The 15,354-nt window shown below is 21.7% G+C and overlaps 6 protein-coding genes across 6 annotated transcripts; 4 read left to right on the top strand and 2 right to left on the bottom strand. All coding sequences in view use genetic code 6, as the record gives it.

The window, feature by feature from the left end:
* Window positions 1-494: 494 nt before the first annotated feature.
* Window positions 495-1,815, top strand: TTHERM_00145910 (peroxisomal biogenesis factor 11; the record flags this gene model as incomplete). The annotated part of the gene is made up of 6 exons (XM_001011230.3): window positions 495-566; window positions 621-767; window positions 844-1,038; window positions 1,353-1,493; window positions 1,553-1,654; window positions 1,714-1,815. The coding sequence occupies 6 exons, from the start codon at window positions 495-497 to the stop codon at window positions 1,813-1,815; spliced, it is 759 nt and encodes a 252-aa protein (XP_001011230.1).
* Window positions 1,816-2,270: 455 nt separating this feature from the next.
* Window positions 2,271-5,191, bottom strand: TTHERM_00145900 (Scp-like extracellular protein, putative; the record flags this gene model as incomplete). Its single annotated transcript, XM_001011229.3, has 15 exons — window positions 2,271-2,308; window positions 2,363-2,458; window positions 2,519-2,600; window positions 2,650-2,895; window positions 2,963-3,147; window positions 3,201-3,291; window positions 3,349-3,474; window positions 3,520-3,579; window positions 3,727-3,903; window positions 3,955-4,107; window positions 4,170-4,415; window positions 4,473-4,547; window positions 4,609-4,803; window positions 4,912-5,075; window positions 5,173-5,191. 15 exons carry the CDS (start codon window positions 5,189-5,191, stop codon window positions 2,271-2,273), a joined length of 1,953 nt encoding a protein of 650 aa, XP_001011229.3.
* A 986-nt stretch (window positions 5,192-6,177) lies between these two features.
* TTHERM_00145890 (calcineurin Ca2+binding regulatory subunit CnaB) lies at window positions 6,178-6,681 on the top strand (the record flags this gene model as incomplete). Its single annotated transcript, XM_001011228.3, has 1 exon — window positions 6,178-6,681. The coding sequence occupies one exon, from the start codon at window positions 6,178-6,180 to the stop codon at window positions 6,679-6,681; it is 504 nt and encodes a 167-aa protein (XP_001011228.1).
* Window positions 6,682-7,746: 1,065 nt separating this feature from the next.
* On the top strand, window positions 7,747-11,378 carry TTHERM_00145880 (hypothetical protein; the record flags this gene model as incomplete). The annotated part of the gene is made up of 15 exons (XM_001011227.2): window positions 7,747-7,848; window positions 7,935-8,058; window positions 8,127-8,346; window positions 8,411-8,542; window positions 8,596-8,764; window positions 8,855-9,125; window positions 9,220-9,251; window positions 9,383-9,639; window positions 9,736-9,892; window positions 9,947-9,994; window positions 10,083-10,172; window positions 10,229-10,404; window positions 10,688-10,816; window positions 10,900-11,050; window positions 11,205-11,378. 15 exons carry the CDS (start codon window positions 7,747-7,749, stop codon window positions 11,376-11,378), a joined length of 2,232 nt encoding a protein of 743 aa, XP_001011227.2.
* Window positions 11,379-12,946: 1,568 nt separating this feature from the next.
* On the bottom strand, window positions 12,947-13,453 carry TTHERM_000145879 (transmembrane protein, putative; the record flags this gene model as incomplete). The annotated part of the gene is made up of 1 exon (XM_012796364.1): window positions 12,947-13,453. The coding sequence occupies one exon, from the start codon at window positions 13,451-13,453 to the stop codon at window positions 12,947-12,949; it is 507 nt and encodes a 168-aa protein (XP_012651818.1).
* Window positions 13,454-14,798: 1,345 nt separating this feature from the next.
* On the top strand, window positions 14,799-15,329 carry TTHERM_00145840 (hypothetical protein; the record flags this gene model as incomplete). Its single annotated transcript, XM_001011224.1, has 1 exon — window positions 14,799-15,329. The coding sequence occupies one exon, from the start codon at window positions 14,799-14,801 to the stop codon at window positions 15,327-15,329; it is 531 nt and encodes a 176-aa protein (XP_001011224.1).
* Between the last annotated feature and the right edge of the window lie 25 nt (window positions 15,330-15,354).

Raw genomic sequence — 15,354 nt, 5'->3', positions numbered from 1 at the left:
TTTGGTTTGAAAATATAAAATTAAAATATCATCTATCTTAAATGATGCAAGGTATTTGACGGTATTTAAGTAAAATAGTTATTTTCCATATAATCAAAATAATTATCAAAGTTATTATCAGTAGAAGTTTTGAGTTGCTTATATAAATTATATTTGAAATAAATAATTAATATTAGAAAAAGTAATTAAATTTTTATATTTAATTTAGAAAAATCTAAATAAAAAAATATAATAGTAATAGTGAATAAGTGTTTTATCAACCATTAAAATGTCTGCTATGCTTTTTGGAAAATGAAATAATGCAAAAAAATCTTTACGAAGGTCGCTAATTACGTAATAACAAAATGATGAAATCGATGATTCAATCTATGTCTTTAATGATTTATTCTCCTGCTTTTAAATTTGTTTATTTTTAATTAAATTATTGTAATTAACTAAAAAAAAACAAAATAATTAAAAATTTTTGTAAAAAAGTTATAGTGGTGTTATTCAAAATGTCTTAAAATCCTGTCTAATTATTAAAATCTCTTGTCACTCTTTTAAGTACTACTGTTGGTAGAGATAAAGTAACTATTATTCATTTTAAAATTGATAAATGAAATAGTATTATAACATAATAGACTTGCAGAGTTGTTCAATACGTTTCCAAGTTTGTTGCTGCTGTTTTAAGACATTAAATTGCAAAAGGTTCAATTACTAAAGAATAATTCGATGAACTTACAAGCAGAATTGAAAGATTGAGTGGTAACATGTCTCTCACAAGAAAGGTATGAATCATTTATTTATTATCAGTTAATCTAATCTTAGCTTTAAAATTTTTAATTTCTTATTTCTATAATTTAGGTTTTGAGATTTGGTAGACCTATAGGTTTAAGCTTTACTCTCATAGACTTGATAAAGCAATTAAATAACTCATTAAAAAATCCTAAGAGCGTCACAGATATAAAATAAAGCCCTTTCTACATCACTATGAGAATCGGCTCAACTATTTCTTTAATATTGTTTTTCCTTTTAGATCACATCCTCTATTTTGCCAGAGTAAATAATCTTGAAATCTTATTTTTTTTAAATTAAAAGCTTATAAATCCAAATTGACCTTTCCATTTCTAAAGAATCAAACTAAATATAATTTAGTTCATAGTTAGCTTTTATAATAGACATTTTGAAATGTTAAGTTATATAAAGTTTAAAAAAAATTTATTAATTTGAATTCGAGTATCAAACAAATTTCTACTGATTTTAGAAGCTCTTTAAAATTTTTATTTGATAGAAATTTCAAAGGAATTTTATTAGAAATTTCTCCTCAAAATAAAAATTGAATTTTAAAAAATATAAAATTATTATTTAAATAGCTTGATTTAATGAAGAAGAGACCTGAATTAACTAAATTTGCTGATTTTTATAGTAGTTTTTGGTGGTTCTTAGATTGTCTCTTTGGACTTACATCAAACATCTAAGAAATCAAGTATCTCTTTGAGCTTAACAACGCTGAGGTAGCATTTTAATATTAAAAGTAAAAGGCATAATAAAAATTTTTAAAATTAATGAAAAGCGTTTAAGTTCAAATGAAAATAAAGGTGAAAAAATTAAATCTAATAAAGCTAGAATCGATGCAGCTATTGTAGATGCTTTTAGAAATATTTTCGATATTCCAGTATACCGTTTATAAATTTATTATAAATTCTACTTTTAACTATTTTAAAATTAAAAAAGGTTGCAGTTGGATTTATGTATCCTTAGTTAGTTTCACCAGGCACCATTGGTGTCTTTGGTGCAATTACCTCTTATATTGGTTGCTATCAAAATTGGAAATGATATAATTAAAGATTTATCTAAAAATTAATAAAATTTAAGTTATTTAATAAATCATTATATTTTTTATCTTTTATAAAATTATAACTGTCATTTCTTAATTTAGTTAAACTATAATTAAAACTCAAAAATATTTTTTAAGTAATTATATTAATGATATTTCTATTTATTTATAAAAATATAAAATTGTAACAAAATATTAGGTGTATTTTATCAAAGTTATTTCACTTTATAAATTGTTTTTTAAAATAAAATTAAAGTTCTTTAAATTTTATTTATGTATTTTTTAATGTTTATTTAGAATAGTTAAAATTAAGGAAATCAATTATCATCTTAAAATATAAAAAGATATCAACATAGAATATAAATTATAGTTAAGATAAAAATTTGTATGATTTTAAAATATTTTTATAAGCATTAAGTATATTTTATTTTTGTTAAGTTTATTTTATTATAGTTCATTTTTTACCAGATGAATTTTATAATCTTTCATTACCTTTTAATAATTGAATACATTTTATTCAAAATAAAAATAATTTGATTATTTTACCTTTTGATGATGTTGGTCTTTCTTTAAATGATATAAGTTACTACTTAGATGAATAATTAAATCCACTAACTCTTTCTGGGCTTATTTAAGAAGGGTCTATTTAAGCAAAAAAAAAAAAATTAATTTCAATTATAAATAAAAATAATTTATTCTTACAAATATCAAATACTTCTTAATTATCATAAGCACTAGCTCCACTAAAATCTGCTTTGTAGATTTTTCCATCATACCCTTTCATCTTTATAATAGTGCAAATTAAAATAAAATTTGTATAAATTATTAATTACATCTGACATGTTGTGTACTTACTTTCCTTTGGTACCACAAGCAACACACCTATTAGGAATAACTTTTGTATTACCAGTTATTACACTTATAGCTTCTTATTAATTAGATTTTATCATGGTATTAAGTTGCATATAAAAATCTTCAATTTATTCAAACTCTCTCTTGAAAGACTAAATCGTATCTGTTAACTATCTAACTTTCTCTTCTAAGAAGTTATTTTATCTATTAACTTCAATTATATCAGCCTTTTTTAAATAACAATAAAAAAATTTATTCCCTTAAAAATATAAATATAATATAAATAAATAATACCTTTTCTGCTATTTTTTATGATAATTCACTATTTTCTGACATATCTCTAAATTTCTTTTTTATTTTCTTCTCTAATTCAGAAATCCCGTTTATTTTTGGTTTTATATCCTCAAATTCTCTAGCTAATTATTTAACTTTTTCCTCAGCAATTACCTTTCCTCTTTCAATAAGTCCAATAATTTCATCTAATTTTTTTTGTTAAAAGTTAGATTTTAAAATATTTAAATATTTTAAATACCTCTATTGAACTCGCTTTAGTTTTACTTCTTTAACAATGCAAAATTTCCTAGCACTTTATGTTCAAATGTGTCAAACTTTCTTCTTATATCCTTTATGAAATTAAAAAATTGTAAATAAAAATTAGCTTCTTAATTTATTGTAAATACTTATTCTAAAGTTGAATAATTTCTTTTTTATTCATTGAATTCGTCTCTAAGTCTCTTTAAATTAGCTTCTAATAAACACAATTTATGAGGATCAATACAATCATCTTCTCCATTTCCACTTTTTTACTAAAATAATTTTAAGCTAAGATATTCAGTGTATTGAATGCTTACTTTTTTGTCACTGCTAATAGCTCTACTACCTAACAATGAAACTTAGTCAGCTAATTCATTCTAATTTATTAATAAAAACATAAATTAAGTAAAGTTATTAAAAATAATCATTGGTTCATTTTAAGAAGTAAAAAATTATTAACACTCAAAATAAAGAAAAATTAAAATTTATTTTTTTCTTCAAAATAATAAACAAATATATTTTACCAATTATCTTTCTTAATCATAGAGTTTAGCCTCTAGTTATCTTACAAGTTCTCTTGATTATTCAAGAACTTGATTAGCATCACCTTTTCTATCTAAAGTAATTAGCCTGGTTTCAATTTCTGAAATTTTATCTTAAACAATTTTTTTATTTGCTTCATATTTTTCATTTAAGGCAAACTATTTATTAATTGAAATTACTATTTTATCTTATAAAGATAGAAAAAATACCTTATTAGCAAAGCTATCTTCAACATCCTTAAGCTACTGCTTTACATTTTTTATTTTATCAGTATTATTTTCTTCAAATACCTTAAATTTATCTTCTAGATCTTCAATAGCACTGTTTATCCCTCCAAAATTTTCTTCCTTCATTTTAAGCATCTACAAATATTTTTTAATGAAAAATGATAAATTTATTTATGAAAAAAAATAAATTTTCTGACTTCTCTTCTAATTTTATCTTCAAGGCATTTTATAGAGTTATCTACAAACTCTCCTGTTATTCTTTTACTCAATAATTATTCACAATCTTATATTTTCCACAAAGTTTTCTTTTCAACATCTTTCACTTCAATCTCAAACTTGTTTATTTAAGTAACTGTTTTCTTACTCAATTCATCCATTTACTTGTTAAGTTTCCTTTTAATTTCTTCTAACTCGTTAACAAGTTTTGTTTTAGTTTTTTTAACCTAAATACAAAAATATTTTATATTTATTTAAGCTTTTATTCTTCGAATTATAAATACTTTTATTTTCATTTCATCTCTTTCAAGCTTTTTAGGTATTTCTAATGCAATCTCATCTAACTTTTTATCCCATCCCTATAAAGTAGAGCAAATGATTTTTATAAATAATTATATTTGTATATTTTAAATTAAATACCTTGTTAGCTCTATATAGAATAGTGCATGCGTGTCCTAGCATAACTATTTTGTTACAAACTTTATTAGCTCCATCTTCAACTTTATTGCCTGTATTTTCTTACTTTGGTTTTTCTAAGACGTTATTGATTGTTTTTAACAACTCATTATCATAAATGTTAATGCTATCTGAAACTGACTTGAATCCTTTTTCAACCTAATACATTTATTATTTAAGATTGAGCATAAGCATATATCAAAATTATAAAAATTTCGATATTAAATAATAATTGTTGATTAAAATTTAATTGCATAAAAACTATACCTCTTCTTTATCTGCTTTACCTTCAAGCTATTGCTAAAATGATTGTAACTACTTAGACTAATTGTTAATCACATTGACAATATTTTCTAAAAATACTTTTAAACTCTCGCTATTGACATTCACATTTAGGAGCTCATTTAAAGCAACAGTATAAATTGACTTGGCTGTAATAATAAAAAAGTAAAAAGTAAATAATAAATATCTTAATTATATATTTTTTTATTCTCAAACAATAAAATAAGGATTTTAATAACTAAATACTATTATAATTGTTAGACATATTTATTATTCTTTCACCTATATTGATTTTATTCAATAATAATACTTATTATCTATCTTTCTATCAATTTATGTATTTATTTTTCCTATTTAAAGTTATTATTTTGTAAGAAATTTAAGTGGCTAATATTAAATTTTTTATTCTATCTCCTTAATAAAAAATTAATAATATCTATTTATTTATTAACTAATTAATTAATTAATTAATTTTAATATTTAAGTAAAAAAATACCATTCAAAAACTTTTGTAAATTAATTACTAATAAATATATAACACGACACATCATTAATAATTGATAAATTAGCTGCTTTCTGAATCTTGGGTATTTTCCATGCATTCATTTATTGAAATCAATGATGCTATTTTTTTTTTTAATAAAATAATAATTTATTGATTTAAGCTAAAATAAAACAAATAAAAAAAATATAAATAATACTTCGTGATTTTTTTGAAATAACCCTACCTACCTATCAGCCTAACTAACTAAAAAATCATTTTAAATATTTAAGATAAATTAATTTTATTTTTTTAAATGACATAATATATAATTTGTTATATCTTTGAAAAAATTTTGATGTATTATTATTATTTTTAGGCAATTATAAAAAGAAAAAGAATCTAAAATTTAACAAATTGAATAGAACACAAACAATAAATTGTATTGTTTTTATGCAAGTTTGTTTTAATGAATTAAAGTTTTATTTGATTCTTTTTTATTTTAACAGTACTAATTGTGTCATTTTCTCTTTGTCTCTAATTTTTAAATTATTAGTAGTTCGGAAAATGTGACTTATTTATTACCTTTATATATTGTTTGTAAATAGATGAGATTCTTCCTTTAATAAGAATGAAGAAAGAAAGTAAAAGAGGGAATAATTATTTTCAATTAATAAATTACAATATAGCTAAAGCTAGAAAGAAAGAAATCTAAAGAGAAGAAAGCATTTCAAAACTTAAAATTAAAAGTAAATTAAAACAGATAAAAAATGGGTAACGCTCCAAGTGAAAATCCTTGCAACTTCACTCCCCAAGAAATGAAGAGACTTTACAAGAGTTTCAAGAAGATGGATAAAGACTAGTCAGGAGATTTAGAAATCGATGAATTTTTAAGCTTACCAGAATTGTCTTAAAATCCTTTAGTTAGAAGAGTTGTATCAATTTTTGATAAAAATAAAGATGGAACAATTAGCTTTGAGGAATTTGTAACTGGACTGAGTGCTTTGTACTCAGATAACGAAAATGCAAAATTAGAATTTGCTTTCAAAGTTTATGATATCGAAGATGATGGCTATATCTCTAACGGTGAGCTATTCTCTGTACTTAAGATGATGGTTGGAACTAATCTTACAGAAATTTAGCTTTAGCAATTAGTAGATAGAACTATTATTAAGGCAGATGAAGACTTTGATGGCAAAATTTCATTTGAAGAATTTAAAAAAATGGTTAAGGATCTAGATGTAGCTCAAAAGCTAACTCTTTCACCCATATGAGATTGATGAAAATGCTATTACATAACTTTCTACTATTAAATATAAAAATCAAAGCAATTTTGCAATCAGAGAAAGAAGGATTGAATTTAATATAAATTACTACAAATACAAACAACTATCAACTATTGGCTCAATCAAAAAAACAAACGTCAACTTTACCAAAATTTCACTTCTTCCTCTTCTACATTCCTCATATTATAAATAAAAGTAGCTGAAATGGACAACCAAATAACTAACTAACTTGTCTGCAAATAATACTAACTCCCAATAAAACAATTAATCATTAGTTCAATCCTTCTAATTAATAAAAATAATTAAATTACCATTTATTTCTCTTGAGTTGCAATATAAGAAACACTTAAATGTTACTTAAATAAAATAAATATATTATTTCTTATTCAGTATTTTTTATGATTTATCTTCTAGAAAAATTAGTTATTAAATAATTAATATATATTTTTGTGGATATACTTAATATGAATTGTAATTAATTTTCATCCCAAATAAAAATATTCTACTTTATTAGAATCAAATGTAATTTATAACTTTGTTTATTTTATTACTTTTCATTACTAGCAAGCATACAGTTTATTATTCGACTTATACAATACTTGATTAATTTATTTTACAATGTTTTCAAATTTTAAAAAATTAAAATCTCTTACCATCATATAACTTATTTAATTAAAAGTGATCGTCAATTAAAAATTTATTTCATCAAAAGATTAATAGCTATTAATTCATCATAAAATGACTATTTGCAAAAAAACAAATTTAAAATATATATTTTTAATATTTAATGTTTTTCATTACATTTAGATAGAATAATTAAAAAAACAATATTTATAAAATATTAAATATGCGAATTTTCTAATAATTATTCCTAATTGTCACTGTGTACACAAAATTTCATCAGATATTTATAATTAAAAAGAGATTATTTTTTAATAGAATAAATCAAACATATATTCATAGATAGATTGATAACACTGAAAAATTAAACTTATAACTTTTTACTTATTTATCTTAAAATATCTTCTTATTTTTAATTCTATATAAAATTCAATGTAATAGTAAGGAAATTATTCATCAAACCAATCTCCTTATGCTTAGAATCCTAACTTGATAATTAATGATTATTTTCAATATTTAAATGATAGAAATGCAGTAAAAAATACATTTTATTTCTTATAATCAAAAGTTTACTATCTTAAATACAACCTAACTTTTATCAAAATAAATTATGATTATAGGTCACTCTTTAAAACAATCAAAGGATTTTGAATTAGTAAGCTTATAAGCTAAAATAGTAATAAATAGTGTAGAATTAAATATAAAAAGAAATCGAAGAATCTTTAGGCACATAAAAGCAGTATGGTAATATTTTTATTAAAATTATTACTTTAACTTTGTTAATTTTCTAATTTATGAAAAACAATCAATAGAAAAAAATTTAGACAATTTGATAGAAAGAAAAAATGTGAATTCAGTTTTTGGTGGAGAGAAAGAATTTAAGCTAAACCAGATTTCATAATTAATTCAGTCTTACGATCAACATAATAAAAAAGGTTTTTAAAGCAATTTTGATCCTCTTAGCAATTTCGAGGGTGAGATGAATATGTACTTAAACTAGTAGAAAAAAAATTAATAAAATCCTTAAATTCAGTAATAATGCATTATATTTTTAGTAAAAATGATTAATTAAATAATTTAAAAAAATTATAATTAGATAATAAAGATAAAATATAAACCCAAATATTTAGAATTATTATGGAGATAACACATTAAAGAATTAAAATATGGATAGAATGAGAAGCAGTGGGTTAAATACACTAGCATAAGCAGCTTAAAACAATATTTAGTAAAATAATCACACAATATCTATAGTATAAAGTTTTTACACTTATTGAATAGCAATACGAAAAAAATTAGAGAGAATGAGGATTCAAATCCAAACAGTGGTTTATAAAGCTATTAAGAAAAGTATAGTAAGTATTTACACTACTAAGAAAGAAACTATATTTCAAAAATTGCTTCAAAAAACCAAATGAAAGAAATTGATTTCTTAGATAAATATAATTAAGTAAAAAAGAAAACCAATTTTTTTATAAAATGTATTTGATGCAAGGACAAGATATAAAATTGTATAATAATTTTTCTGTTAACAAAATAGGAGTTATATGATAAATCTAGTAAGCTAAAAAACTAAATTTTTTAAGGAGAAGATTTGTAAGAGTATGAAGAACGACTTATGCTTGAAAGAAAAATTAAATAACTTGAGAGCTCGAATTCAGTGTTGAAATAGTCAAAAGATATAGCTCATTTATTTTTGTCAGAACCTCTTTTGAAAAATAAAAGCACAGTGAATAACATCTTAAATTAAAAAAATAATCAAAAAATTCCATTTATTCTTCCTTTTAACCCTGCATTATCCTCATAAGTTTGTAATGCTTAACTAATTTTTGAATTTTTTCAAGCAATTTAAATACATTATCAAATAATTTTATTACTAAACTAAAAATCATTTTATTTAAATAGTTGGCGAACTAACTGATCAATTCAAAGAAATAGTAATAAAAATATCACTTTTTTTAATAAAACAATAAATTTTGTTTGTTATTATCTTAAAAAAAGTTCAACAATTTTAAGTTCTTTTATTTTATTAATAAATTCACTCTATTTTAAAATAATTTTTAATTAGAGAAGATAAAATATCCTACTCAAAAAGGAGTTAGGCTATTAAGTTGGATTGGATTACATGCTAGAGAAATTTGCAGATAATAAAGATCTTGTTGAGGAAAGAAATAAATTACTCTTTTAGTTAGATTAAGTTGAATAAAAAAATAGAGAACTTGAAGAAGAGAAGCTAAGGTTAGAAGAGGAAAATAAAAGAAAATAAACAAAGAAAATAACTAAAGCAGTCTCAAGTAAAAAATCTACTGTTGTATAAGGTTAAAAGTAAAAATACTTTTTTTAAAATATTAAAACTGAAACTAATTCTTAAGATTGAAATCATTATGTTAAATAAAATTTAATTCATTTTACGATAAAAAGGTTTAACATGAAAAAAATCAAGAAGATTTTGAGACTTTAATTTTTAGTGCTGTCATTATCAATTTACTATGTTCGTACCTATCTACCAAATTTTATTAAAAATAAAAGGAAGAAATAAATGACTGATTTAATGTAGCTGATGGGTACTTGTTCAAATGTAATTCTATATGAATTTTAACAATATATTTAATATTTTTATCAAAAAATTTAGAAAATTATTGAGTGGATGAAGTCAGCTTCTAAAACAGGCTTAGAGCGAGTACTTTCAACAAATTAACTGATTTTAATTTATTATTCATCTGCTTGAATTAATATTAATCAAACCTCTATTTTAATGTTAAATATAGCTGAAAAACTAAAAGCAAGAATTGGCATTGAAAAAATCTGGAAAATTGATAGAAGGAAAAGACAAAGACAAAAGGCTGACTGAAATTTTAGTTAAATTCATATTAGTTTATCAAAAAATAAATCTTAAATTTTGTAAATTTATTAGTTAATTGTAAAGAATATATTTGATGGGTTGTTTGATAACTTCAGCTAAGAAGCGCTGGGTAAAGAAACCTTTAGTTTATTGAAAGAAATGACATCTAATGGTTGTCATTTACCTAACAATTATTTGTAGCGTTTCGAAATGAATAGATTAAGCTTTAGTTATTATGGATCAATAAAGTAACTAAATATTTGTATTTTATTCACAAAGCTTTTAAAATTAAACTACATATCCCAACCTAGTGAGTTCCTTATTTTTAGAAGATAAAATTATTCAAGGACATTCATTCTTTAATCTAGTTTCATCTTATTAATTATAGTATAAATATAAATTTTAGTTTTTTAATAGTAAATGAGCAGAAAAATAAATGAAATTTTTTATCAATTATTTTATTGAAAATATTTAATAGAGAATACATATTAATGTATATTTAAGTGAATTAATTTAATTTTTTATTAAAAGGAACATTAACTAGAGTTCGTAGAATATGCTTATACTATGTCTTGTGCTTATACGTCTATTAATATATAAAATTGTCCTACCTTATTATAATGTTGACACCTCAAAACCAAAAAATTAATAATATATTGAGTAATATTTTCATTAACATTTTATTATAGAAATATTATTGGTTCGTAACAAAAATACTAATTTGATACTAATAAAATTTAAAGCAATTGCACTTGGATAGGTTCTATAATGCATTGGCTTATAATAGATTATCTTAAATAAACTTGTCCGACTATCCCATAAAATTTAGCTCACATTTAAGTAGAAAATAAACCTCAAATTCGCAAAGAACCATTAGTAGCTCCTGATAGAAAAGTAAACAATTTTTCATATTTAAAGTTAAAATTAAAACAAAATTAAAGATTTTTATTCAGAAGAACAGCAAAAGATATTTTGTAAATAAACTTGAATGAAAATTTATCATTAAAATTTAATTTTTATCAATCTAATTTAATTCTTTTTATTAAAGATATTTCCAGAAGAGCTAAAACTATTCAAAAAAGGAGATTTAGAGGATTTTTTTATTCTAGGAATTTTGGCACAAGAAGATCTGTTGATGATTTTTGAAAAAGAGGTAGATTGGTGCCAAAATATAAAAGCTATCATAGAAACAATAGGATTTAAATTCATTTAATCATTATGAATTTTAATTTAATTAATTTTTAATTTTATTTCAAATATACAATGTAATATTTATTTAATAGAAAGCAAATTCATGAAAATTATCAAATTTTCTTTTTTATAAATTTTACATTAGAAATTAAATACTAAAATTAAAAGCTATCAAAATTATAAATTGTTTTTTAATTTAAAATAAATAAAATTTCAACTAAAAATTCATTTAAAATAGAAATATTTAAATAATTATCAAAAATATGAAACAAACTCTTTTTTAATCATTGAACTTTACTTTTTATCGATTTTATATAATTTAAAAATTATTAACTTAAAATTAAAGCCAGTTTAAGTCAACAAAATAATATTAAATATTTCATACTATGTGTTGTATCAATGCGAATTTTCCTTAAAAGATAAACAGTACAATACTATCTATTTCAACTCTTCGATTTTGAAATTAAAAACATCATTTAATAGACAAAATTGAAAAATTGTGTAAATTGCTGGCAAAGTTAATCTTATTTTATGAAAATTTTATTTGCAACTAAAAAAAAATTTTTTGTAAACTCTTAATAAAATCGAACAAATTAAATTTTGTTTATAAAAATTAATGAAAAAAATTTCATGGTAAAGTAAGTTATAAAGACAAAATACATTAGTGAATATATGGTTTATTTTTATTAAGTTTAGATAAGAGGAAAGATGTAAATAAAGATATTAATAGTGTTATATTTAAAAAGAAATAGCAGAAACAAATTTCATTCTTAGTAAGCAAACAAACAGAATAATTAATTATAAAAAAATAATTACATTTAAAAATTTGATTAATATTATCAGCGATACATTAAAAAAGAAGCAAATATTATTTTTTGTTAATAAACACATTAATTAAAAAAACTAAATTTTAAGACTTAAAAAGTGAACATTAGTAACTAAGCAATATTTTCAATTTGAATTTGTAGTAGAATTATAATAATATTATATATATAAATTTAAATTGATCTATTTCATGAGTTAAAGTTATGAAGATATTTAACTGCAAAACGAACATTTTCCATTTGCTTAAGATAAACCAATACAATTATAATAGCAATAAGCAACTCATTAGATTTATTTTGCTGATTAAGAACATCATAACCATTAATTTTAGTAGACTGAGCTAAATAATAGCTCTCAAAATATGAAGATAAACAATTAAAGAGTTGAAAATAATTAAAAACTTTAAAGTAATAGCAATAGTACTATAGATTTACAATAATTTGAAATAAATCATTCATTTAATAGGGTTGAAGATTCTCTGCAAGAATAAATAAATAACATAATTGATTAAAATGCGCACAGCTAAAATGAAGAATCAAATGATTCAGTTATGGTTCTTCAAAAAAATTATTAAAATGTATGTATTGATGATATAAAAGCAACTACTAAATAAAGCATAAATTTAAGTAATAAATACTTAATAACTAAAGACGTAATAGTTATAGAAGAAGATTCTGAGGATTTTTCTATTTTAGCAAATAACTTAGAAAATAAAAAGCATAAAATATGTATAAAACATTTTGTAGAACAAGAAAGTCAAAGTTAATAACTTTCTCAGAATAATGAATGTGAATCAGATATTACTTCAATAAAATGCTAAAAGTTAGACAATTAGAAATAATTAAGTCTTAAAATTAAAAAAGTTAAAAAGCCTAAAGTTGAAAAATTAAAATAAGTAGACTATACTTTGGTTCCTACAAAAAAGTAGGTAATTTTAAAAGAAAGAAAAAAGTAGAAAGGTGAAAAAACCATAAATATTATAATGACAAAACCTGTATAGCTCAATTATTAATTTTTCTTATTTTGTGATATAGTAATATAATATGATAATATAGTCGGAAAAAAAATAGTTTAATCTAAAAGATCTTAATTGAATCTTTATAAAAAAATATCATATGTAAAAGAATATAAAATCAGTAATTTATATGAAGTAGGATTGCAGCATACGTGTTAAACACAAATGGAATTTTAAGCTGCTAGCCAATATTTATTAAGTTTAAATGACTAATATGCTAAGTAAGTACACGATTCTCTTTAGCTTCTGTAAGAAAAGACACGCATAGGATTAGAGACAGCCCTAATGATACAGAATAATAGAGCTTCTTTTGAGTTAATTATGAAAAGAAAAGAACATTCTAAAATGAAGTATGAAGAATTTAAGCTAAAAACACTTCCAAACTATAAATATTATATTTTTAATCACTATGTTTTCGACATAAACACAGGAAATATTGGTTTTGTTGATAATGGAATTAGTAAAGATTTTTTGAAAATGTTATGTATTGAACCCTAATATTTTGAATTGATGATGAAGAAATATGGAATTATTGATTTTTTAAAGAGAGATTATGTTACTGCTTTTTCCATTAGCTACTTCAATCGTTTTGCTTATAATATGAGGAACTTCAATTAAACTGTAAGGTTCAGCTCAGATTTTATCACTTTAGATAATATAGAAATTAAAGTAGATATTGAACATTAGATTATAGATCTCTGCAAAGAGTTTGATTAAAACAATAATTTCGACTGCCCTTTTATAGATTTTATTGCTTTTCTAACACCTTAAATATCCGAAGAAATAATCTAAAATTTATAAAAAGTTAGAGAAGATTAAAAAGTTAATATAGAAGAACTACTAGAAATGGATGAGGAAGAAATAGATTTCTTTTATAATTTTGAAAGCCAGCAATTCCTTAAGCGTTATTATTCAGATATCTTCAATCGGGATATTTTAACACATAATCTAAAAAATCAAAAATTAGATTACACATTGCCTCAAATTACAAATTGAGAAAAGAAAAAAAATTATAATTTCTAATAAAAATTAAATTTTTTATGAATTTTATTTGTAAAAAATATTTACTTGTGATAAATATTTCTTTTTAAAAAAAGTAATTTTATAAAGTTTCATGAATTTTTCATTATTATTTTGCAATACCAAAATTTGTCTATCAATTATAAACTAGAAAATTTTTAAAAATTTGATTATTAAGAAAGAAATATTAATTAAATAAATTTATGCAGCATATTTTATTTCTGATTATCTTGGTTCATTTTATATTTTATCAATCAAAATTTTAATTTTTGATTTATTTAGTATTATCTCAATCAAGACAATTTGTCCGAGTGGTTAAGGAGGAAGACTAGAAATCTTTTGGGTTTACCCGCGCAGGTTCGAATCCTGCAGTTGTCGTTTCTTTTTTTTTTCTTTAGCAAAAAGAGATCTGCTAATTTGATTAACATTTACTTTTTGATGTAAAATGTATTTTGATCTTATTTACATTAATCCTTAAGATTGTATAGAAAATTTTGATGTTTTAATTAAAATTCTATAGCTTTTGATAATAAATAATATAGAACAGTATTGTTTTAAAAAAAGAAGTGATAAGATTTTAAGGATTATAGAATGGGGTAAATTTTAGCAAAATGTTGTAAGCAAAAGCAGTGTAAAATTTTGATGATTGGCTCTGAACGAGAAATCAAGTATAAAATTCTACAGAGAAACTTTGAAGAGTTTATTAAAGAAGAAAAAGGAAAGGAAGAGTTTGAAGAATTAGATATTTAAGTTGATTAAAATTTATATATTAAACTTTTAGATATAGCTCCTGATATGTTAGAAGAAAAGTATGAAAAGTAGTTAAACAAATTTAATGGAATAATTTACTGCACTACACCAGGCTATGAAGATTATGATAAAATTTGGATCGAGAGTCTAAGGGAAAATAATATTTATTTATCAAAATATATTTTATTTTTTTAAGATCCTGATTCTGATTTTGAGCTCACAGATGATGGATATCCTAAATAAAAAGTTATAATGGCCAGATATGATAATGATAATTAAACTGAAAAGGGGTTTGACTGGATTGTTTAATCTATTTTAAAAGGTAGAGTATATAATTCAACTGCCCCACAAATCTAAATATAAATGAGCTGAATGAATTATATAAATAATAACTTTT

Source organism: Tetrahymena thermophila, assembly GCF_000189635.1.
Source record: "Tetrahymena thermophila SB210 genomic scaffold scf_8254747, whole genome shotgun sequence".
Taxonomy (NCBI): Eukaryota; Ciliophora; class Oligohymenophorea; order Hymenostomatida; family Tetrahymenidae; genus Tetrahymena; species Tetrahymena thermophila.
This window is presented reverse-complemented; position numbering and strand designations above follow the sequence as displayed.